The sequence below is a fragment of the Bufo gargarizans genome, chromosome 3, assembly GCF_014858855.1.
Source record: "Bufo gargarizans isolate SCDJY-AF-19 chromosome 3, ASM1485885v1, whole genome shotgun sequence".
NCBI classification, from domain to species: Eukaryota; Metazoa; Chordata; class Amphibia; order Anura; family Bufonidae; genus Bufo; species Bufo gargarizans.
In genome coordinates this window covers 589,541,678-589,564,544 of record NC_058082.1, presented here as the reverse complement: position 1 = coordinate 589,564,544, position 22,867 = coordinate 589,541,678, and the positions used below count along the sequence as shown (strand labels likewise).

At 50.4% G+C, this 22,867-nt stretch overlaps 1 protein-coding gene across 5 annotated transcripts in view; it reads left to right on the top strand.

Moving 5' to 3' along the window:
* TTC3 (tetratricopeptide repeat domain 3) overlaps positions 1-21,632 on the top strand; it is a 188,632-nt gene extending 167,000 nt beyond the window's left edge. For all 5 annotated transcript variants that reach the window (XM_044284379.1, XM_044284380.1, XM_044284383.1 and 2 more), the window contains 8 exons: positions 365-468; positions 925-1,003; positions 2,124-2,222; positions 15,586-15,929; positions 18,778-18,922; positions 19,017-19,148; positions 20,011-20,103; positions 21,048-21,632. In XM_044284379.1, the coding sequence (XP_044140314.1) occupies positions 365-468; positions 925-1,003; positions 2,124-2,222; positions 15,586-15,929; positions 18,778-18,922; positions 19,017-19,148; positions 20,011-20,103; positions 21,048-21,155 (1,104 nt within the window). In that variant the 3' untranslated portion in view covers positions 21,156-21,632. The remainder of the gene's footprint in view (positions 1-364; positions 469-924; positions 1,004-2,123; positions 2,223-15,585; positions 15,930-18,777; positions 18,923-19,016; positions 19,149-20,010; positions 20,104-21,047) is intronic.
* Positions 21,633-22,867: the final 1,235 nt, after the last annotated feature.

Sequence of the window (22,867 nt, the reverse complement as noted above, 5' to 3'; positions counted from 1 at the left end):
GCTTTGCCCCAGGATTGCAAAAATATAACCGAATTATGCCTGGGATGGATGGACAATTCATAATTCCTTATGAAATGTAGGTGCCAACATGTCTGGGAGTTATCATTGATCCTGGGCCATGGCTGAGACCTCCTGCAGGATTTGCTTGCCTCCAAACTGGCTGCCTGAGGTGTGACTTTATTCACCTGGGGCCTCCTGGACGCCTGGGGATTTTCCCTTGCTAGCTGACAATCAGATGGCTGGGGGGTGGGAACATATTTTGCATGTACACTGGCTGTGTACATGCCCAAAGGTGAATCAACTGACAATCAGGGCTGCCAATAAATTATAATACATATTCCTCACAGTTCTTTTCTTTCTGTAGGTTATGGTCTTAGAAAACCAAAAGCAAGCTGAATTATTAAAACTCCAACTGAAAGTTTCTAATGCAGAACAGAGCATCAAAATGTTAAAACCAGCGGCCAACAGGTACAATTTTTATATTAGAATTCTTGTGCCATATTCTAATTAGTAATTATAGACCTCCTAGCTCCATTTTAATGGATTATTCACAAGTCAGTGTTCGGTCAGTGATTGTGAGCCAAAACCAGGTGCGGCTCTAAACACAGAACAGGAGCAGATCTTTCCCTTTTACCTTATGTCTGTGGGGGCTCCACTCTGGGTTTTGGTTCACAGTCATTGATGGAAATCACTGACCAAAACGCTGACGTGTGAATATAAGGCTTTAGGCTGTATTCACACTTTAGTCTTGTTCCCCCCCCAAACTGCAGATTTCTTGATGAGGTTTATAGACCGAAAAAGTGTCAAAACAGCAATGTGTGAATGCACCCAAAAGTGTTTTGTGTAGATACAGGAGTGGACACTTGTAGACTCCATGTCTAGAATGACGGATTTGTCATATTTCTACACATTTCCTCTTCACAGTAATCCGGTAACATTAGAAAAGATTAGTACTATGGAGACTTATGTGTCAAAACTGAAAAAAGAAATGGACAAGTTACAGGTTAGTAAATTTTTACTTATTTTGTGTAATAACATTATTCACATTAACGAGCACTGTGACAAAAATGTTTATAGTCTGACTTGTTAGAAAGATACCTTCTGTAAACTGTAGTGAAGGAAATCATCTTCTGACCAGCGAGCGCTCTGTACAGTATTAGGAAGTATTGGCTCCAAAGGGTAATAACTTCATACTGTTAAAAAAAACGAGTTCGGAAAATGGTTTTATTAACATTAAAAATAAATTTATGAAGTTATAAGTAATAACTTTGGCTCATCGGAAACAATACATTCTAATACTGTATGAAGCGCTCACTCCGTACAGTATTGAAACAAAGTTTTATGTGAATCTACTTAGGATGTTTTATCCGAAGCCGGTTCTCTCATCCCTAGTTATAACCTGTCTTCTGATCCTCAGATGTGTCATGTGACCAACACTCTCCAACTGACATTATACAGAAGGTCAGTTCCTTCTCTATTTATTCCTATGGGACTGACATTGTGGCCTCCTTAGGAATATACAGAGAAACTGGCTTCCTGTCCACACATAAGATGCTGTGTTATTTGGAGAGTCAGAGTGCTAGTCACATGACACAGCTGAGGATCAGAAGGGAGGCTATAACTCAGTCACTGGCATGAAGATCACCTTCATTACAGTTTACACCATGTACCTTTCTAACAGGTCAGAGAATAAAATATTTTGTGGAAGTGCTACCTCCAAAACCAAATCTAGTCATGGCCCAGAAAGTGGTTCACATAAAGTAAAAAAAAAAAGGTGCTCACCCATGCACCCCGTCTGTTTTAGAGCCAATGTTTCCTTCATGCTGCTTCTGTTACATGTCCGTGGGCACATGCACCATTGAGTCTCTCTGGTCACTTACCGCTTGGGGAAATGTCACCACTGAAGCCAGTGAATGGCTGCAGAGGTGCACATGACCATAGACGTCACATCACACCCGGTGCTGGGACAGAGCTTAGGGAATAGTGAAGTGTCTTTTTATTTCTTTGTTCTTTTCTGGCCATAACTTAAATTTGTTTCTTTTAGGACTTCACTGTGAAATGAGTGTTTTGGATACTGATATGAATCTACTTATAATGCGTTTCTATATCTTTGTCTGTCCTAGTCTGAATTTGATGGAAAAATTCACGCTTTGAAAAAAAATGCAAAGCTTAGTCCTACTGCACTGAATGTGTCTGGTGTCATGAGCCTGCCAACTACCACTGTAAGTATATGCATATAGTGCGTTGTGACATACATGTACGTCAATTGTTCACAGGAAAAGTATGAAGCCCGTTCAAGAGGGGAACCCGCTCTATACAGGGTACAGATGGTTTATAACTCTGATGCAGGATATTTGTTCTCTCAGATGCTGCAGTCAATAGCGACTGCAGCATCTGAGCAGTTAGACAGCGGCAAAGAGTTTCCTCTGCCCCTTCCTGTCCCCGTTGCCATCCTTAAACACCCAGAAGGTTTTTAACTTTTAAAAGTAGTAAAACATAACACAAACTGTATAAATTTGGTATCGCTGTAATCCTACTGACAGAATAAAGTCATGATGTCATTTATGCAGCACAACGAATGCTGTAAGAAATAACTAAGACGACAAAATGTACTTTTCTCGCCCAGTTTCCTTGGGGGACACAGAAGACCTTGGGTATAGCTCATCTCCATAGGAGGCGTGACACTAAGTGAAAACTGTTAAGCCCCTCCTCCACAGCTATACCCTCAGCATGGAGAGAGAGACTGCCAGTTTTTGCTTAGTGTCCAAGGAGGCAAGACACTCCCTGCTCTGCAGGGCTGTTTTCTCCTTGTTTTTTATTTTTATTTTTACTTTTTCTTTTCTTTTTGTTCCAGACATTACGGGACAACAGAGTCGCACTAGACTTCTCTGTTTCTCCCGGGGTTGAGCTGCGCCAGTGCCGGTCATCCGCACTGCTGCCTCCCCCACAGAAGGCAAGGTGGACCAGGGCAGTCCAGCTCCCCTGCATCCCGCCAGCGCAAGGGTCGCCCGCACGCCAAGTCCCTCTTCCAGCGTCCTGCCACTACGGTGCCAGTAGCTGAAGGGGCGACCCTGCTGGAACGGACCGAGGGTGAAGACGGCTGTGGTGAGAGAGTGGCTTCTCCAGCCCTACGACCCCCTCCCCCCACCCAGGTCTCCTGCGTGACTGACCCCCATATTGGTCCCTGCTGGTCCTAGGCTGGCCCCATCCTAGCTTGTTTTATTAGCTCCTTCTCAAATAGGTTCCCACTGAGAGGTTATGCTGGCGTCCCTATCATGCCGCCCAGGGAGCTGCCTCTATACGGGCACCCGGTCACAGGGTCCCCCATCCCCCGGCCCCCCCCCCTATCGCCTTACCGGTGCGCTGCTCAGGGCCAGAGGCCCTCTCCTGACGGCTGCAGCGTAGGGCCCTTGTTTCCGGTCCGCGGGGTGGGCACCTGCGGCCGGAATGACTGGTGCGGTGTCCCAGCAGACCCTGGCCGACCACTGGTGCTCTCAGAGGCTGTCTTTCCGGTCGGCCGGGCGCCGCAGAAAGATTCTTTCCACAGGATTCCGGCTCCTTCCCGGGCCCCCTGACTGTTCCGGCCCGCGGGGTGGGCTCCCGCGGCCGGTATTATGCACGCGCCGCTCCGCTCCCTCCAGGTCCCGGCCGGTACCTCCGGGCACCGCAAAAATTTAGGCCCCGGCTTCGCGGCCTACTAGGCCGCAAATTTCCGGCCTCGATTGGAGGGGGCGGGCACTCTCCAGGCGCGAATTCTTCCCGCCGGAGGTCCCCCTGCCCCCAGGGGATCGCTGCACCGCTCTCAGGTCGGATCCCTGTTAACCTCTTGGATGCCGGCGGCTCCCATCTGGAGGAGACCCTAGGATGGCTAGCCTCTCAAAGAAGCTGTGCCCTTATATGGTGGCCCCTTCCTGCCTTAAAGAGGCTGTGTTTTAGAATAATAAATTTAAAAAAAAAAAAATATATATATATATATATATATATATATATATATATATATATATTTTTTTTTTTTAATAAAATTTAATAAAAAATATAAATACAGAAATAATATAAGAATTAACAGTATGTGTGTGTGTGTGTATATATATATATATATATATATATATATATATATATATATATATATATATATATATATATATATATGGTATCTGTATTTTTTTGTTGGCTGCGCAGGATGCTGCAGCCTGACCTTAGAGCGCTGGCCGTATGCCTACCCCTATTCCATAGGCGGCATGTTGCTCTCCGTGGCACTGGCCAAGTATACATGTTCCCCTTCAAGGCGGACCCTTGCCCTCTCCTGGGATACGGCGCTGGCCAGGTGCAGGCCGCCCTTTTCTATAGGCAGAATTAGTCGCCCTCTCCAGTCACGGTGCTGGCCATGTGCATGACCCCCCATTATAGGCGGCATACTGCACTCTCTCTGGCTGCGGGCTGGCCTTGTGCATGACCCCCTTCTGTAGGCGGAATACTGCCCTTTTACCGCATACGATGCTGACCATGTGCACGACCCCCTTCCATAGGCGGAACGCTGCACTCTCGCTGGATTTGCTACGGCCATATGCGTGACCCCCTTCCATAGACGGAACGCTGCACTCTCGCTGGGTTCGCTACGGCCATATGCATGACCTCCTTCCATAGGCGGAATGCTGCACTCTCGCTGGGTTCGCTACGGCCTTATGCATGACCTCCTTCCATAGGTGGAATGTTGCACTCTCTCTGGCTTCGCTGCTGGTCATACGCATGACCTCCGTCCAAAGGAGGGCTGCTGCGCTCTCTCTCTCTGGATTCGCTGCCGGCCATATGCATGACCTCCGTCCATGGGCAGAACGCTGCACTCTCGCTGGATTCGCTGCCGGCCATATGCATGAGCCGGCCATGTGCATTGCCTCCTTCCATAGGCGGAATGCTGCACTTTCTGGATTCGCTGCCGGTCATACGCATGACCTCCGTCCATAGGCGGAATGCTGCACTCTCTCTGGATTTTGCCGGCCATGTGCATGAACTCCTTCCATAGGTGGATTGCTGCACTATCACTGGATTCGCTGCCGGCCATGTGCACGACACCTTCCTTGGGTGGTGTGCTGCACTCACTGGAATCGCTGCCAGCAATGAGCATGTATCCTTTCCTCAGGCGGCATATGCACAACGCCACTGACTGTGGTTGTTTTCTCGCCAGTGCGTTGCTGGCCATGTGCATGTCCCGCATCCTTGGCGGGGTGCTTGCATTTTTGCTGGATGCGATGACGGCCGTGTGCATTACCCGCCCCTTTCTGGGTGGAATACTGCTCTTTCGCCGGATATGTTGCGGGCCATACACGGCCCACCTCATCCATGGGCAAGAATTTGCACCCTCACGTGACCCATGGCTGTCCTTGATATGCTGTGCGGGATTCTTGCTTGTTCTCCTTCATTGTGGAGTAGTTGCACTCTCACAGTATTCGGTGTTAGGTGGGTTATTGCGCACTCGCTTAATGGTAAGATAACCCCGTGCATGTCCCCCTTTCACTGGGCGGACCTCCTGCGTTCCCGCTAGGTACTGTGCGGCCATGTGATTAGTCACCTTCTGGGCAAACTATGGTATGTTCTACTTCTCTGAAGTTGTTACTGGCCTTGGGCATCCCCCCTTTGGGACGGGCCTTTGCATTCTTACCAGCTGCAGTGTTGCCAGGTACATTTCCCCCTTTTCTGGGGGGGCCTGCCTGCGTTTCCATCGCATGCCATACTGATGTCTTGTGCATCACTTCCTTTCAGGTTGCACTTTGCACTTCCGTTGATACTGTTGGACTCTGTGGCTGATCCCCTTCACTGGGTGACTATTTTTTTGCAGTGAGCGGAATTTTCTGGTGCGCTCTGTCCGTTGTTTGGGCCGTGTATGCCTTCTCCTCCCATAGGTGGGTTGGCCTTCTCACTGCTTGCGTGGCTGCTCGTACGTATGCCTCACTTCCTCCTGCGACATACCCTTTTTTTCTCTTGGGATGTGGTGCTGTCACGGGCCTTGCACTCTTCTCTAAAGAGATCATTCTGTCCACCTGTATAACCCTTGGGTGCTGTCATACAAGCATTAAAAGTATGCCGTTGTATTCAAAGGTGTATTCTTTAGATATGAGTAGATGGGCTCTACTTGCTCTCTACTTCGCCGAGCTGGGTGGTGCTCGTTTTCTGGTTTGGCCTGTATATTGTGGTCCCGTTGTGTCGGCATCCACCATGTCCGTTGGCCTTTCCACCTGGGGAGTGTTCGTGGTTCTTTGATACGTACCCTTTCGTTCTCCCGTGCACTCGCTTCCCGGCGCAAGTGGTCACTGGGTCGAGAGTGCCGTTTGCAGTGCCACTCGATTTCTGCGTTGGCTCTGGCGGGACTGCTGTTCCCTCGCCTACTACTGTTTTCCTCCTCTTCGGGTGTCGTGCAGTATGAGTTTTTTCTTTTGGCGCCCCCTCTGCGCTTCAGGCTGGTCCGCTACCGGGTTCGGGCCGCTTTTCTCGGGATGTCACCCAGCTGCTCTTGGGTGCTCACTTACCCAGGTCTGTAGGACCTCCACCGTGGGTTTTTCAGGGTACTCGCCTTCTGCGTGGCAGTGAACCGGGCGTCTCGGTGAGCGGGGTTCTGCCTTTGAGCTGTCCTATGGCTTCCCTGTTGCCCACTCCTCCTTTCGGTTGAAGGGTGTTATGCCGGCCTCTGTCTCGACTGCCTTTTTTCGCCGGCTCTGCTTGGCTCCCGCTCGGTTCGGCTCCCTCCGATGTGGCTTTTGCCCCGGCCGCGCTTCAGTGGCGGTTCCTTCGCTGCCCTCCCCTCTGGGGAGAGCTTGGTTGTTCATGTGGATGGTTCTGATGTTCCTCTTGGCCTCGTACTGTCTCCCTTGTTCACTCTGGCTGTAACTTGGGAGGACCCCCATTCGGTCGAGATTGTCATTAGATCTCCCACACCGGGACTGTAGGACGTCTTCCTGTGGTGGCTACATCGGCATGGACTTTAGCCTGTCTTGTCCTGGCGGTTGCTGGGCGGACCCTTCGGTTCCTTTCCGTCTGTCCTTCTGCTCCCCCACTCCGGGTGGTTACAGGACTACGTTGCTCGGGGGCCGACGGGACCAGTTTTGCCGACCGTTCTGCCCGTGTTACTGGTCTGCGCCTGTTCGCATTGGGTTTCACCCGCTTGCCCAGGCGACTCTAGCGGGCTCGCTAGTGTTCGCTCCTGGCCGTGTTTTGTCCAGGATCTGTTGTAGGACTTAGGGGTTTTACCGGGGGTTCTGTGGGAAGCTGGGCGTTCCCCCACTCTGCCTTTCTCTCTCCATGGTTCTGTCTTTCTCCAGTCCGACCTGGATCTGGGACTGGGACTCTGTTGCTTGAAGTGTCAAGTGTCAGCGCTGTCCTTCCCCTTTCGGCGTTCCCCGGCCCTCTGGGCCTGTCAGGACCCTTTTCCGTGGAGCGGCTTTGGGGTTCCCTCGTACTGCCCCTGGGTACCGCCCTGGGCATTGCATACTGGGCTCTTGGCGCTCCAATCTTTCCCTTGGAGCCGTTACAGAAGTTCTCTCTACTCCTTCTGTCCTGTACGGTTATGTTTCCGTAGCCGTCGTGTCTCTGGCGGGTGCCTGGGTGGCGGCCCTTCTTGTTCCGAGCCTTCTCTTTCCTCGGGACAGGGCTGTTCTCCGTCCCGTCTCTTACTTCCTTCTGAAGGTGGTGTTTGTCTTTCATTTTAACGGGGCTTTCGTCCTCCCCTTCCCACCCCCGGGAACGGACACTTCACCGATTTGGGAGTTGTTTGGGCCTTGCGTTTTTTTACTTGGAGATCTCCGACTCTTGTCGACGTTCGGTCTCTTGGTTTTCCAGGAGGTCCGCGCAACGGGTTGGTGGCCTCCGGGGTGGCTTTCCTCCGCCTTCCTCCGCTTTCTCACAGTGGTTATTGCTGTGGTTACCGCACCAAGGGCAGGGTTCTGCTTTTGGTGTCACCGTTCGTTTCACCAGAGCGGTCGGTGCCTCCTGGGCCGGTGGCATTTGGCTTCGGCCATGCGTCTGTGCGCGGCGGTCACTGGTCTGCCTTACAGCGTTCTACAGGGTGCATACTCTGGCTTCGGCAGATGCTGCCTTGGGCCGCCTGGTCTGCGGGCGGCAGTTTCTTGATGCCTTCGGGTGCTTCGCCTTGGTGCTGTGGTCCCTCCCCCTTTTGGACTGCTTTTGAACGTCCCAAGGTCTTCTGTGTCCCCCAAGGAAACTGGGCGAGAAAACTAGATTTTCTCGCCCAGTTTCCTTGGGGGACACAGAAGACCTTGGGTATAGCTCATCTCCCTAGGAGGCGTGACACTAAGTGAAAACTGTTAAGCCCCTCCTCCACAGCTATACCCTCAGCCTGGAGAGAGAGACTGCCAGTTTTTGCTTAGTGTCCAAGGAGGCAAGACACTCCCTGCTCTGCAGGGCTGTTTTCTCCTTTGTTTAATTTTTTGATTTTTACTTTTTTATTTCTTTTTGTTCCAGATCATCAGGGACAACAGAGACGCACTAGACCTCTCTGTTCTCCCGGGGTTGAGCTGCGCCAGTGCCGGTCACCGCACTGCTGCCTCCCCCACAGAAGGCAAGGTGGACCAGGGCAGCCCAGCTCCCCTGCATCCCGCCAGCGCAAGGGTCGCCCGCACGCCAAGTCCCTCTCCAGCGTCCTGCCACTACGGTGCCAGTAGCTGAAGGGGCGACCCTGCTGGAACGGACCGAGGGTGAAGACGGCTGTGGTAAGAGAGAGGCTTCTCCAGCCCTACGTCCCCCTCCCTGGCCTCCTGCGTGCTGGACTCCCATGCTGGTCCCGGCGGACCTACACTGGCTCCTGGGCTAGCTGTTGCCCAAATAATTATATAGCCCCACACCACCACCATACTGGTGGCCGCAGGGCGACAATACAATGCCCCTCCATAGGGGATTGCACAGGGGGTAGCATGGCATTGCTGTGGAGGAATATAGGGCCAGAGACCTGCTCCTAGCTGCCCCTACCACAGGGGTTATGCCGACCCTCCCCCTTGCCGGTCGCAGTTCAGTAGGGGGCCCGCGCTAGCTGCCCCTGTCTCTCCCTACAGAATTAGGGCAGGGGGTGCAGTGCTGGACTTCGGGGTCTCCCTCCTTACCGGTGTGCTAGAGCCAAAGGGCCGCTCCAGACGCTGCCGGACGCAGGACCTCGCGGCCTGCATGTGGACGCGATGCTCCAACAGGCCCCGGCCGACTGCTGATGCTTCCGGTCGGCCGGGTGCCGCAGACTTTGACCCAGGCTTTGGCCTGCTACTCCGGTCTTCTGTCTCTGCCGGCCCGCGGGAGGGCACCCGCGGCCGTTTGGTGCATGCGTCAGCCGGCTTCCTCCAGGTCCCGGCTCACCGTCGTTGCCTCTTGGCGGCCGGGCGCCGCAAAAATCTAGGCCCCGGCTTCGGGTCCTACTAGGCCGCAACATCCCGGCCTCTGTTGGAGGGGGCGGGAACGTCTCGCGGCGCGAATTCTTCCCGCCCGCACGTCCTCCGCCCCCCAGGGGATCGCAGCGACGCCCCCCAGGCCGGATCTTTGTTAACCTGTTGGGTGCCGGCCATCTCCAAGGGCCGGCTCCCTTCTGGAGGACCCCTTCTATGTTCTGGTGGGCTTCCTAATAAGCCTATACGAGGCTGTGTCCCTGTATGGTGGCCCTTTCTTGCCCAGAGTGGCTGTGTTTTTAAAAAAAAAAAAGAGAGAAAGGGCTTCCATGGCGGAGTTATTAAATAACGGAATGGCTGCGCAGGACGCTGCAGCATGATACAGTGGTGCTGACTGCATGCTATGCCCCCCTTCCGTAGGCGGCATGTCGCGCTCCCCGGCTGCGATGCTGACCGGCTGCAAGTCTCCTCTTTAGGCGGACCCTTGCCATCTACCGGGATACGGCGCTAGCCAAGTGTAGGCGCCCCTCTTCCGCCCGTTCTATGGCAGGACATCACCTTTCCAGTTATGGTGCTGGCCATGGGCATGAACCCCTTCCTGAGTGGAATTCTGCGCTCTCTGGCCGCAGGCTAGCCATGTGCATAACCCCCTTCTATAGGTGGAATACTACATTCACCGGATCGGTGCTGACCATGGCACGACACCCCCCTTCCTTAGGGGAACGCTGCACTCACTGGTTTTAATGCTGGACAGGTGCATGTCCCCCTTCTGGGGCGAAATATTTGCACTCTCACCGGATTCAGTGTTGGCCATGGGCACGACCCCCCCCCCCCCCCCCCCTCCTTAGGGGAACGCGGCACTCTCACTGGATTCCCTGCCGGCCATGTGTGTAACCCCCTTAGGCGGAACGCACACTCCCACTGGGTTCGCTGTCGGCCATGTGTATGAAACCCTTCTATAGGAGGAATTCCGAATTCTCGCCAGATGCGGTGCTGGCCATGTGCACGTCCCCCTTCCATAAGCGGAACACTGCACTCTTACTGGATTTACTGCCGGCCATGTGCATGACTCCCTTTCATAAGCGGAAGGCTGCACTCTTATTGGTTTGCATTTCTCGTGGTAGGTTGCTGGCCACGTGCCTGAGTGCTTGCACTCTCACCAGATCCGCTGCCGGCTATATGCATGGCCCCCTTCCGTGGGCGGTGTTCTGCACTCTCGCTGGATTGCTGCCGGCGTGGCCATGCCTCTTCTCTTCAGGCGACATTCATGCACTTTTTTACTGACTGGGTGTCATTGTGCCAGCACGTTGCCGGCCAGGTGCATGACCCCCATCCATGGCGGATGCTCGCGCTCTCCTGGGATGCGATGGTGGCCATGTGCACCCCCTCCCCCTTTTTTTGGTTGGGTCACTGCACTTTCACCAAATGCGTTGCGGGCCGTGAGCATGGCTCTAACAGGGGTGCGCTGCTTGCACTCCCTTTGGGAATGGTGCTGGCCTTGTGCATAACAACTTCTCATTCCATGGGCGGAAATTTGTACGCTCACGAGATTCACGGCTGTCCGTGTGTATGCTGTACTGGACGTCCCCTTTCATGGGCGGAGTAGTTGCACTCTCACGAAATTCGGTGTTGGGTAGATTATTGCACAATCTTTTATTGCTAGGATATCCGGTGCATGCCCCCCCTTTTCAGGGCCTTGCCCTTTTGCCATCGGCAGAGTTGCCAGGTACCTTCCCCCCCCCCCCTTTTTCCGGGCGGACTACTTGCGTTCCTTCGCATGCCGGTACTGGTCTTGTGCATAACTCCTTTTCAGGTTGCACTTTACACTTCCGTGGATACTGTGGGACGCTGTGGCTGTGCGCTCTGTGCGTTGTTTTGGGCTGTGTATGCCTTCTCCTCCCTTGGGTGGGTTGGCCTTCTCGCTGCCTGCTGGGTTGCTAGTACGTATGCCTCCCTTCTTCCTGCGACATACTTTTTTCTCTCTGGGGTGTGTTTGCTTGTCGCAAGCTTGCACTCTTCTCTGAGGAGATCGTTCTGTCCACTTGTGAGCCTAAGGTGGTGTTGTCTGACACGCAACAATGGATGCTCAATGTATTCACAGCTGTATATCTTGTATGTACGTAGACGGGCTCTGCTGGCTCGCTACTGCACTGAGCTGAGTGGTACCCATTCTCCGGTGGGGTCCCGTTGTTGTCGACACCCACCATGTTCGTTGGCCTTTCGACCTGGGGAGTGTTCGGGGTTCCTTGATGCGTACCCATTCGTCATTTCGTGACATTGTTTCCCTACGCAACCGGTCGGGGTCGAGAGTGTTGTCTGCAGTGCCGCTCGACCTCTACGTTGGCTCTGGCGGGACTGCGGTTCCCTCGCCTACTACCATTTCCTCTTCTCGGATGCAGTGTGGTGTGGGTCCTTCCTATTGGCGCCCTTTGCGCTCCAGTCTGTTGCTACCAGGTTCAGACTGCTCCTCTCGGGTAGGTCGCCCAACTCTCTTGGGTGCTTGATTGTCCAGGTCCTGGGGACCTCCACCTTGGTTTCTTCAGGGTATTCGCCTGCTGCGACGGTGTGCAGGTGGTCTCACAGAGTAGAGGGGATTTGGCTCTGCCTTTCCTCGCCAGGCTCGGTTTTTTGGCTTCTGCTCTGCGTTTGTCGCTCCAATGTGGCTGCTGCCCCGGCCAGGCTTCAGTGGCTGTTCTGTCGTCCCCCCCCCCTCCTTTGGGGTGAGCATGGTTGTTCGCTTGGATGGTTCCGGTGTTACTTGCGGTCTCGTACCATCTCCCTCGTTCTCGCTGGCGTTCTCGCTAGCTGTTTGCCGGGCCTACCGCGTTTTGTCCTCCCACTGGGTGCAGATTGCATTTCCGTTCTGGGTGTATGGTCCTGTGGGACTTACTTTCTCAGTGACTTGGGAGGACTGCCCTTCGGTCAGGATTGTCCTTGGATCTCCCACACGGGGCTGTAGAACTCCTTTCTTTGGTGGCTACATAGACTTGGACTTGGCCTGTCTGGTCTGGGCATCTGTCGGATGCTGGGCAGGCCCTTCTGGTTTCTTCCGTCTGTCCTTCTGCTCCCCCACTCCGGTCGGATACGGGGCTATGTTGTTCGGGGGCCGACAGGACCGTGGTTTCCGATCCTTCGGCCGTGTTACTGGTCTGCGCCTGATCCCATTGGGTTTTTTTCCCGCTTGCTGGGTGATTCCTGCGAGCTCGCTAGTGTTCGCTCCCGACTGTTTAGTCCAGGTTTGGTTGTCGGGCTTAGGGTTCTTACCTGGGGTTTTGTGGGAAGCGGGGCATTCCCCCACTCTGCCTTCTCGCCCTTGGTTCTGTCTTTCTCTAGTCCGGCCTGACCCTGGGACTGGGACTTCTGTTACTTGAAGTGTCAAGTGTCTGCGCTGTCCTTCCCCTTCCAGCGTTTCCTGGCCCTCCTGGGCCTTGTCATGCCCTTCTTCCACAGAGTGGTTCTGTGGTTCCTCTTTATCATTTCCTGGTTCCGCCCTGGGAACTACATACTGAGCTCTCTGCGCTCCAGTCATTTCCTGGCCCTCCTGGGCCTTGTCATGTCCTTCTTCCACAGAGTGGCTCTGTGGTTCCTCTTTATCGTTTCCTGGTTCCGCCCTGGGAACTACATACTGAGCTCTCTGCGCTCCAGTCTTTCCCTTGGAGCCGTTGCAGGAGTTCTTCCTACTCCTTCTGTCTTGTACGGTTGTGTTTCTGTTGCCATCATGTCTGACGGGTGCCTGATTGGCGGCCCTTCGTGTTCTGTGCCTTCTGTCCTTTTCCAGGACAGGGCTGTTCTCCGTCCTGTCCCTTCCTTCCTTCCTTCCTTCTGAAGGTGGTATCTGCCTTCTTATCAACGAGGCTTTCGTCCTTTTCCACCCATCCCCGGGTACGGACGCTTACCGTTGGGAGGTTGTTGGGCCTTGCAGTTGTTTACTTGGAGATCTCCGACTCCGGTCGGCGTTCGGTCTCTTGTGTTTCCAGGAGGTCAGTGCAAAGGTTGATGGCCTCCGGGGTGGCCTCCTCCGCTTTCTCAGAGTGGCTTTTGCTGTGGTTATCGCACCAATGGCAGGGTTCTGCTTTCGGTGTCACCGTTCATTTCATCAGAGCAGTCGGTGCCTCCTGGGGCGGGGGTGTTAGGTTTCGGCCATTCATTTGTGCAGGGCGGTCACTTCTTCCTTGCACACCTTACCGAGTTCTACTGGGGGCATACTCGGGCTTCGGCGTCTGCTGCCTTGGGCCGCCTGGTCTGCAGGCGGTGTTTTCTTGATGCCTTCGGGTGCTTCGCCTTGGTGCTGTGGTCCCTCCCCTCTTGGACTGCTATTGAACGTCCCAAGGTCTTCTGTGTCCCCCAAGGAAACTGGGCGAGAAAACGAGATTTTTGTATTACTTACCAGTAAAATCTTTTTCTCGCTCTTTCCTTGGGGGACACAGCACCCACCCATTCTTGTTTTTTCTTTGCACGGTTTCCGAGTTTGTTTTACCCGTTGGGTAGTTGGCTTGTTGGTTCCGCTTTTGGACTTTGCCTTTTCTCACTGCTTGGACACGCAACTGGCAGTCTCTCTCTCCAGGCTGAGGGTATAGCTGTGGAGGAGGGGCTTAACAGTTTTCACTTAGTGTCACGCCTCCTAGGGAGATGAGCTATACCCAAGGTCTTCTGTGTCCCCCAAGGAAAGAGCGAGAAAGAGATTTTACTGGTAAGTTATACAAAAATCTCGTTTTTGTATAACTTACCAGTAAAATCTTTCTCGCTCTTTCCTTGGGGGACACAGCACCCACCCATTCTTTGTTTTTTCTCTACACTGTTTCCGAGTTGTTTTACCCGTTGGGTAGTTGGCTTGTTGGTTCCACTTTTGGACTTTGCCTTTTTTTCACTACTTGGACATGCAACTGGCAGCCTCTCTCTCCATGCTGAGGGTATAGCTGTGGAGGAGGGGCTTAACAGTTTTCACTTAGTGTCACGCCTCCTATGGAGATGAGCTATACCCAAGGTCTTCTGTGTCCCCCAAGGAAAGAGCGAGAAAGAGATTTTACTGGTAAGTTATACAAAAATCTCGTTTTTCTATTCTACTCCACCGTACATGATGGATACATACAGTTCTGTTCATTCTAATAGGACTGAGCTGCAGTACCAGGTGCAACCATAACTTTGTGCCTGGTAAATAATGGAGGGAGTGCAAATCTGGCAGAATGCAACAGCCACATCAGTGAGTGGGGGCTCCAGAGTCAGATCCTCAATCTAGTATTTATAGCCTAGCCTGAGTAAGAGGCCATCAGCCATGCATTTATATAAAAAAAAAAAAAAAAGTATAATCCTGCAATTTTCTCACTGGCCACTTGCCCTAATAATATGTAATTTAACTGTTCTGCACAGGTAAGTTTTTAGTAGCTATCTTATCAAAGTTGTATAGATATAGAGGACATTGATATAACAGCTTAACGTCTCCCTCCTGACCTCTGCACAGGTCACAGAATATGCCTAGAAAAATCTCCCATAGAAGAGAATTAGATCCTCATCTGCTTATTGTGTCTATGGTCTTATGTGGCTGCTCTTAACACTTAGGCCCCTTTCACACGAGCGAGTATTCCACGCGGGTGCAATGCGTGATGCAAACGCATTGCGCCCTCACGGAATCCGGACCCATTCATTTCAATGGGTCTGTGTACATGAGCGTTGGTTTTCACGCATCACTTGTGCGTTGCGTGAAAATGCCAGCATGTTCTATATCCTGCGATTTTCATGCAACGCTGGCCCCATAGAAGTGAATGGGGCTGCGTGAAAACCGCATCCGTCAGCAAGTGCGGATGCGATGCGTTTTTCACAGAGGGTTGCTAAGAGATGTTATTAGTAAACATTACGTTTTTTTTATCACGCGCGTGCAAGACACATTAAATCGCATTGCACCCGCGCGATAAAAACCGGAAGTGCTCGTTAGTATTCGCCCCATAAGATGCACTGACATTTTACCCCCATCTTGGGTGCGTCTAATAGGACGAACAATACTGTATTTGTAGGGCATTTTAGATTTTCCTTTTGGTCAGCCTGATGCATTATTTTCTGGGGGGGGGGGAGCGTAATATGTAGATCTGGTAGGCTCGCTAAGCACGTAGTGTATGGAGTAGATTCATAGAAGAATCTGATCCCACAGTTAGTTATGTCTTTTTCTTATGACTTAAATTTTGTTTATGTATCTCACTGTATGATCTTCTCTTCTCAGGTTTTTCCAGACTCTTCTGCAGGAATTTCAGCTCCTGTGTTGACTAACCCTGGTCCATCACCTATCAAACTATCCAATCCAGTTCCTGTCAAGTCCCCAGTAAACAAAACCACTGCCAATAAAAAAGCCAAGCAGAAATCTGCCATCAAACCTCAGACACTTCCTGCATCTAATAGCGTTAAGCCTAAGGCCCCAGCTCCCTCTCCAGTAAAGGGTCATGGGGCAACTGGCACTGACAGAAAGGGAAATAGGCCGCCGGACAGCAGACTGCCTTCACCTGCAAAACCAACTGTATTTGATAAGATCATTGAGGAGCTCCATGACGTATTTCCACATTATAAAAGGTAACTGCTGAAGTGCTCAACAATTCCTTCACATCATGTCCGCTTCTCTCATCTACAATTGCATTTCTTATTGTCCGCTCTCAGGATTCGGGACATCACCACTCCCTCTGTCCGCGCAGAGCAAGGTCTGATGTGTCTGTGTGCAATAGTCTGGTAAAAATGACATATCCCATGATGTACTACAGCAGCAGGGTTTGAGATGCAGCTCTGACCATGCATTTAAGATGGCCATCCACCAACGGCTCTCTTGGCGTCCTATACACATGCATGCTCTGTTTGGCCAAGTGTGCATGTGTTCTGAATATGAAGCTGCTGGGAGACACATCTGGTGGATCTCTCAGAGAACTAAGGGATCAGGCATGTTTAAATCCAAATGCTTGATCCTTTTCTCCCCCTAACAAATGCTGTCGGGAGGCCCCTGTACACTAGATGGTCAGTCCTGCTGAAATCAATGTTTTTAGCTAACGTTAGTCTCTTAGCGACCAATTGCCTCATATGGACATCACTGGTCACTAAAAAGTAAAGTACACACAGCTTGTGTGACCGCTCCATACACAGCAGATTCCGGCTGTGTTACTCAGCTGACACCCATCAACAGTGGTCAAGATCCGAGCTAGTTCCAGTCCCCACTGTTGGGCTACATGCACACGACCGTTGTGCGTTATGTGGTCTGCAAATTGCGAATCCGCAAAACACTGATGGCGTCCGTGCGCATTCCTCAATTTGCGGAACGGCACAGACAGCCTTGAATATAACTGCCTATTCTTGTCCGCAAAGCACGGACAAGAATAGGACATGTTTTTTTTTTTTGTAGGGCCATGGAACGGAGCAACGGATGCGTACAGCACACGGAGTGCTGTCCGCATCTTTTGCGGCCCCATTAAAGTAAATGGGTCCGCATCTGAGCCGCCAAAACTGCGGCTCTGATGCGGACCAAAACGGCTGTGTGCATGAGGCTTTAAACAGATGCTTCAGTGGATAGTGACTGCTGCATCTTAGTGGTCCGACAGGGAGAACGTTCCCCTGTCCTCTGGTTGGCAGCCGATGGCCTTCTGAAGGCCTCAATCCTGATATGTTATCCTCTGGCAGGGTGTAAGGGAATGTTGATAAAATTGCTGTTCAGAGAACTAACAAAAAAGTAAAAAAATCCATTGAATAAAGTTATAAAAAAAAAAAACTTTCTCAAAATAAGAAAATACAAAATAATTACAAAGAATACAAATATCACACTATTCATTATGCGTTGTGGCAGAATTATTTTTGTCACCTTGTCTCCCAAAAAATGAATAAAAATGATCATAAAGTGGAGTTTACATAGAAGCAGTATCAAGTGAAGCTGCGGCTTGCTCTGCCAAAAAGCGTTATCAATGGAAAAATACTAAAGTTCTGCGTGTCAGCATATGGCGAGACACTACATTTTTTTTTAAAGGTTTCTTATTTTCTAAAAGTAGTAAATATAATAAAAACTGGTGTCGCTGCAGTCTTTTTTCACATTTAAACCCCACATCCCACAAAGAAAAAAAGCAACCGAAAAATAAATGTATGACTCTCAGAAGGCAGGGATGGCCTGCTTTAGTTGTAATCTTTCTAACCCTTCCTCATCAGATTGTTATATTGAAATGACATTGAATTAGCAGCCATTGATCCTCATCTATGCCTTGTGAGGGAAGGGCATCCACAGGGGCACCACACGCAGAATACACGCTACCACAAATTGGTGGCTGCATTTTGCTGATGAAGTTGCCGATCCCATTTTCTTATTTGTTTTATTGTACTTCCCATAACCAACAGTCTAGCCCCACTAGTAACTCACTCAGTAGGTGTGCACACCCTTTTAAAGGGGTTATCCATATAATGACCCCCCAATGCCTAAGCACCTCACATAGGTTATTCTTACCCCGGCACCCGCGTTGCTCCTGATCCCCGCCATCATTGCATCTCCCCATTGCGCGGATCAAAACATGTGGTGGCGGGGGGTGTTGATAAGCCAATACCAGGCCGTGCTGGGGAAGAGTCATTCCAGAATGGCGGGGAACGCTAGTTAGGCACATCCCTGATGTTATCTGCTGTTGGTCCCTGTTTCGATCCGCACAGCGTGGAGATGCATCAGCGGCCGTGCAGGCATCAGGAGCGATGCTGGTGCCAGGGAGCGCGGTAAGTATAACCTACAGGTGAAATTCGAAAAATTAGAATACCGTGCTAAAGTTAATTTATTTCAATAATGCAACTTAAAATTTGAATATTGTGAAAAGGTTCAATATTCTAGGCTCAAAGTGTCACACTCTAGTCAGCTAATTAATCCATACCCCCTGAGCAAAGGGGACCTGAGATTGTGACTTTGGGGTTTCATAAACTGTAAGCCATAATAATCCAAATTATAGCAAATAAAGGCTTGAAATATCTCGCTTTGCATGTAATGAGTCTATCCTATATGTTAGTTTCACCTTTTAAGTTTGCTTACTGAAATAAGTGAACTTTGCACAATATTCTAATTTTTCGAGGTTCACCTGTATATGAGGGGCCTGGACTTTAAGGGGGGGGGGGGGGTCATTACAGGGGTTGGATAACCCCTTTAACGTACATGGAGAAAAAGGAAGCATGTGATATGCAGCCGCTGCACTAAAATCACCAGCTAGGAAACAAATATGACACTTAAATGGAAAAAGCAAAACCCTGCACAAAGCAATTTTCTGAGTACAAACATCAAGATTAACGCCTATCCTCGTATTCGTCCCCCTCCTTGGTGTTTTTGTTACATTATAACCTGGAATTTAGATGGATTTCCATCTGGTTTGTACCGTCTGTCCTCCAGCATAGCTTTAGCCGTATGTCATTGTTCTTTTTACAGTTCTGAACTTACCAACTTCATCAAGTATTTCCGAGCTCGAAATAGTGGGACTTTGTCTGGTTTATCGCATGAGGATATAATCTGCAGTGTGACAGAATACATACTGGACTACCAGGCCAAGAGCCCTCCACCTCCAGCCTCTCCAGTAAGAAGAGTTCTGTCACAGACCATCCGAATCATTTAGCACTTTATTTATCCTATTGTCAGATAACATTTTCTGTTCTTTTTTTTCCCCACAGAACACAACTGGACTGAATGTGTCTAATCTAGCATCTGGTATAATCCAGCTTTCTTCACCCCAACCGAAGCAGCCATGGGGAGTGGTCACTGGAGGAGCCAAAATCAAGTGGCAGAATTCTAATGATGTAGAGGTGTGATCTTATCACTAGTTTGTAGATGCTCACACAGAGATGTATGGAGAGGACAGGTTGTGGATTGGAGATTACATGTGGAGAGGTATCAGGAGATTAGGTCAGAGATGTATGGAGAGGACAGGTTGTGGATTGGAGATTACATATGATGAGGTATCAGGAGATTAGGTCAGAGATGTATGGAGAGGACAGGTTGTGGACTGGAGATTACATGTGGAGAGGTATCAGGAGATTAGGTCAGAGATGTATGGAGAGGACAGGTTGTGGACTGGAGATTACATATGATGAGGTATCGGGAGATTAGGTCAGAGATGTATGGAGAGGACAGGTTGTGGACTGGAGATTACATATGATGAGGTATCAGGAGATTAGGTCAGAGATGTATGGAGAGGACAGGTTGTGGACTGGAGATTACATGTGGAGGGGTATCAGGAGATTAGGTCAGAGATGTATGGAAGAGGACAGGTTGTGGACTGGAGATTACATGTGAGGAGGTATCAGGAGATTAGGTCAGAGATGTATGGAGAGGACAGGTTGTGGACTGGAGATTACATGTGAGGAGGTATCAGGAGATTAGGTCAGAGATGTATGGAGAGGACAGGTTGTGGACTGGAGATTACATGTGGAGAGGTATCGGGAGATTAGGTCAGAGATGTATGGAGAGGACAGGTTGTGGACTGATTTGTGTGTCATTGTTAATTTTTTTGGAGTGAATTCTCTGGGCAGTGGGGAGCCTGTGAAGGGATTGGCAGTGGATGGGAGGGGAGGCCGCAGGGGTGGCTGTTGCAGTAGTCTTGAGACAGCCATCTGGGGGCTGATGGATATGATTTACTGACTGCTTATACGGTTGTTTTTTGTACAGTCCTTTGGTGAAGACCCCTGTATAATCTGCCACGATGAGCTGAAACAGTTCCCAGTACACAAGCTGGACTGCGGTCACTACTTCCACAAGCATGTGAGTATTGGGATGGTCTGCATTATGGTCGATCACTGACATTGTCTCCAGGTGTCTGCAGGCACGCGGTGACTACAGCACTTGCTCAGCTTCTGAGCGCATTAGCGCCATGTATGGCGGAGGTCCTTAAGAGATTAAAGGGGTTGTCCAGGGTAAGAAATGCCACCACACATGGGATGTTTGTTATTGTAGATCAGCCCTATTTACTTAAATGGGTTTTCTAGTACTTTGGATATGTGATAAGTCATGTATATCAGATCAGTGGGGGTCTGACAGCTGGTACCCCTACAAGTCCGCTGTTTCAGACAGCCAGTGAATGCCAGAAGCACTAACTTCCATGCGGGGTACTGCATCTTAGGTCCTCTTCAAGTGAATGGAAACTGATCTGTCGGATGACTGATACTACACGGTGGATAAAATGTTGTGCTTACGGCTCTGGCGGTTTCTGACACAGACTGCTGCCAAAACAGCTGATCGGTGGAGGAGCTGGGTTTCTGACCCCACTGATCTGATATTGATGAGGAAAACCCCTTTAAAAGGGGCTGAGCTGTAGTACCAGATACAACCTGTAGGAAAGAGTGGTGCTGTTTCTGGATAAAGGAACCCGGCAGCACGGTGGCTCAGTGGTTAGCACTGGTGCCTTGCAGCGCTGGGGTCCTAGGTTCGAATCCGACCAAGGGCAACATCTGCCTGGAGTTTGTATGTTCTCCCCGTGTTTGCGTGGGTTTCCTCCCACACTCCAAAGACATACTGATAGGGACCTTAGATTGTGAGCCCCATTGGGGACAGTTGGATGATAATGTTTGTAAAGCGCTGCGGAATTAGTAGCGCTATATAAGTGTGTATAATAATAATTTTATAACCCCGGCTCCAGCAGAAGCCAATGCTGGTCACGTGTTCAGTTTTTCAGCGCTGATGTTGCATCTTGATGTCTGTTTTTGCAGTGTATCAAGACCTGGCTCCACACTCAGAGCACCTGTCCAACCTGCCGAGAACACGCTCTCCTACCAGAAGACTTCCCTGTCCTCTCAGGAAGGATGAGAACTGCATGATGCTGATGCTCTCTTTAGACCTGAGTAGCTGTGAGAACGCCACCTGTTCACGCTCTGTTTTTAGCTTATGGCTCCTTTCCTCCCATGTACTTGCCTTGTGCCTTTCTGTTTTCTGTGTCATCGGTCTGCCCAGCTCCTGAGTTCTGATTGCTTTGACCTTGGTTGTCACAACCTGGACTCTGCAGGAATTTGCATATTTAAAGGGGTTTCTGTTTCAATAATTTTTGACCCCCCCAAGCCTCCTATGTATAGATATGGCTATTACATGCTAGTTAATGCTCCCTCTGCTGGCCTTTGAATTGCCTTTCAGAAAATCCCATTAATGTCTACTGCCGGTGAGCAGAGGTCTCTGCTAGTGCGCCGATTCTCATCGGTTGACCGCAAGGCGGCAGGAATGACTCTGTATACAAAGAGAATGGAGACAATGGGAATGAGCTACTGAGCATGTGTGACCATTGGCAATGGGGTGGATGTTATGAAAGGAATCAAAACACCTGGGGGTGCCATAACAAGTATGTAACGGCAGTATCTACACACAAGCACTGGGCTTGCTGCCCGAGTAAATGAAAGTTCAATGTTATTTTACTAAAAAAAAACAAAAACACAGAGCTGCTTTTATTGTGAACTACACAATGGATGGAGCTTAGTTCTGGTTTGTACTTTCGGCACCGTAGCGACGGAACAGCTGATCAGTGGGGGGTGCTGGGTGTCAGACCCCTGCCAATCAGATTTTGATGGCCTGTACTGAGGATGGGCCATAAATATAAAAATCCTGGAGTTATCCCACAAAAAATAGTATGCCTTCAATTGGGCATTTCAAATTATGGATTTTTGCAATACATTTTTATTATTTTAATGTAGCGCCCCCTGCTGTTTATCCTTCTGGTCCACTTTCTCCTGCATTCACTGTTGGATAGACATGCTCAGTAGCTTCCCTGCTTCTTTCCCCTTAACCTCATAGAGTAGCATCTGAAGCAGCTCAGGCACCATTTATTTATCTCTACTTCTAAATCCATAGAAATACATAGCCCTGTCTGAATCTAGACAGCGGAGAAGGAAATTGTGCAGGCTACATGTGGAGACCTGTCGTGCCCAGGATCGCAGAGTAACGATGATCCCATAGTAATGTATGGGTTTGCAGGATGAGTCGCAAAAAAATCCAGCAGTGTTGTATTTCTATGGGATCACCGCTACTCTGCGATTGCTGTTGCTCACTCAGTGTTGCCATACCCTTACATACCGTATGTATCTCTGGGGCTATATGTAAAAGGGAATATTTTCTTGTAGTATTTGCAGTGCTTCCCGGGATATGCAGGTCCTTAATTGTCTCATGTGATCTGCTGCCTGCCCACAGAAAGTTGAGAAAAGGGAGTAAAAAAAAAAGTTTGAACTTTGTGGGATAGGCCCTTTTAAAGGGGTTGTCCGGGCTTTTACTATTGATGACCTATCCTCAGGATAGGTCATCAATAACTGATAGGCAGGGGTTTGACACCTGGCACCCCCGCTGATCAGCTGTATGAGCAGATGGGGCACGCAGTGCACACGTGCCATCTCCAGTCTCTCTTCCTGTTCACCGCTGATGTCTATGGCAAAGACCATAGACTGCAGCAGTGGACAGGAAGGGAGACAGCACTGTGCGCGCCGTCTCCTTATACAGCTGATCGGCTCGGGTGTCAGCCCCCACCAATCTGATATTGATGACCTATCCTGAG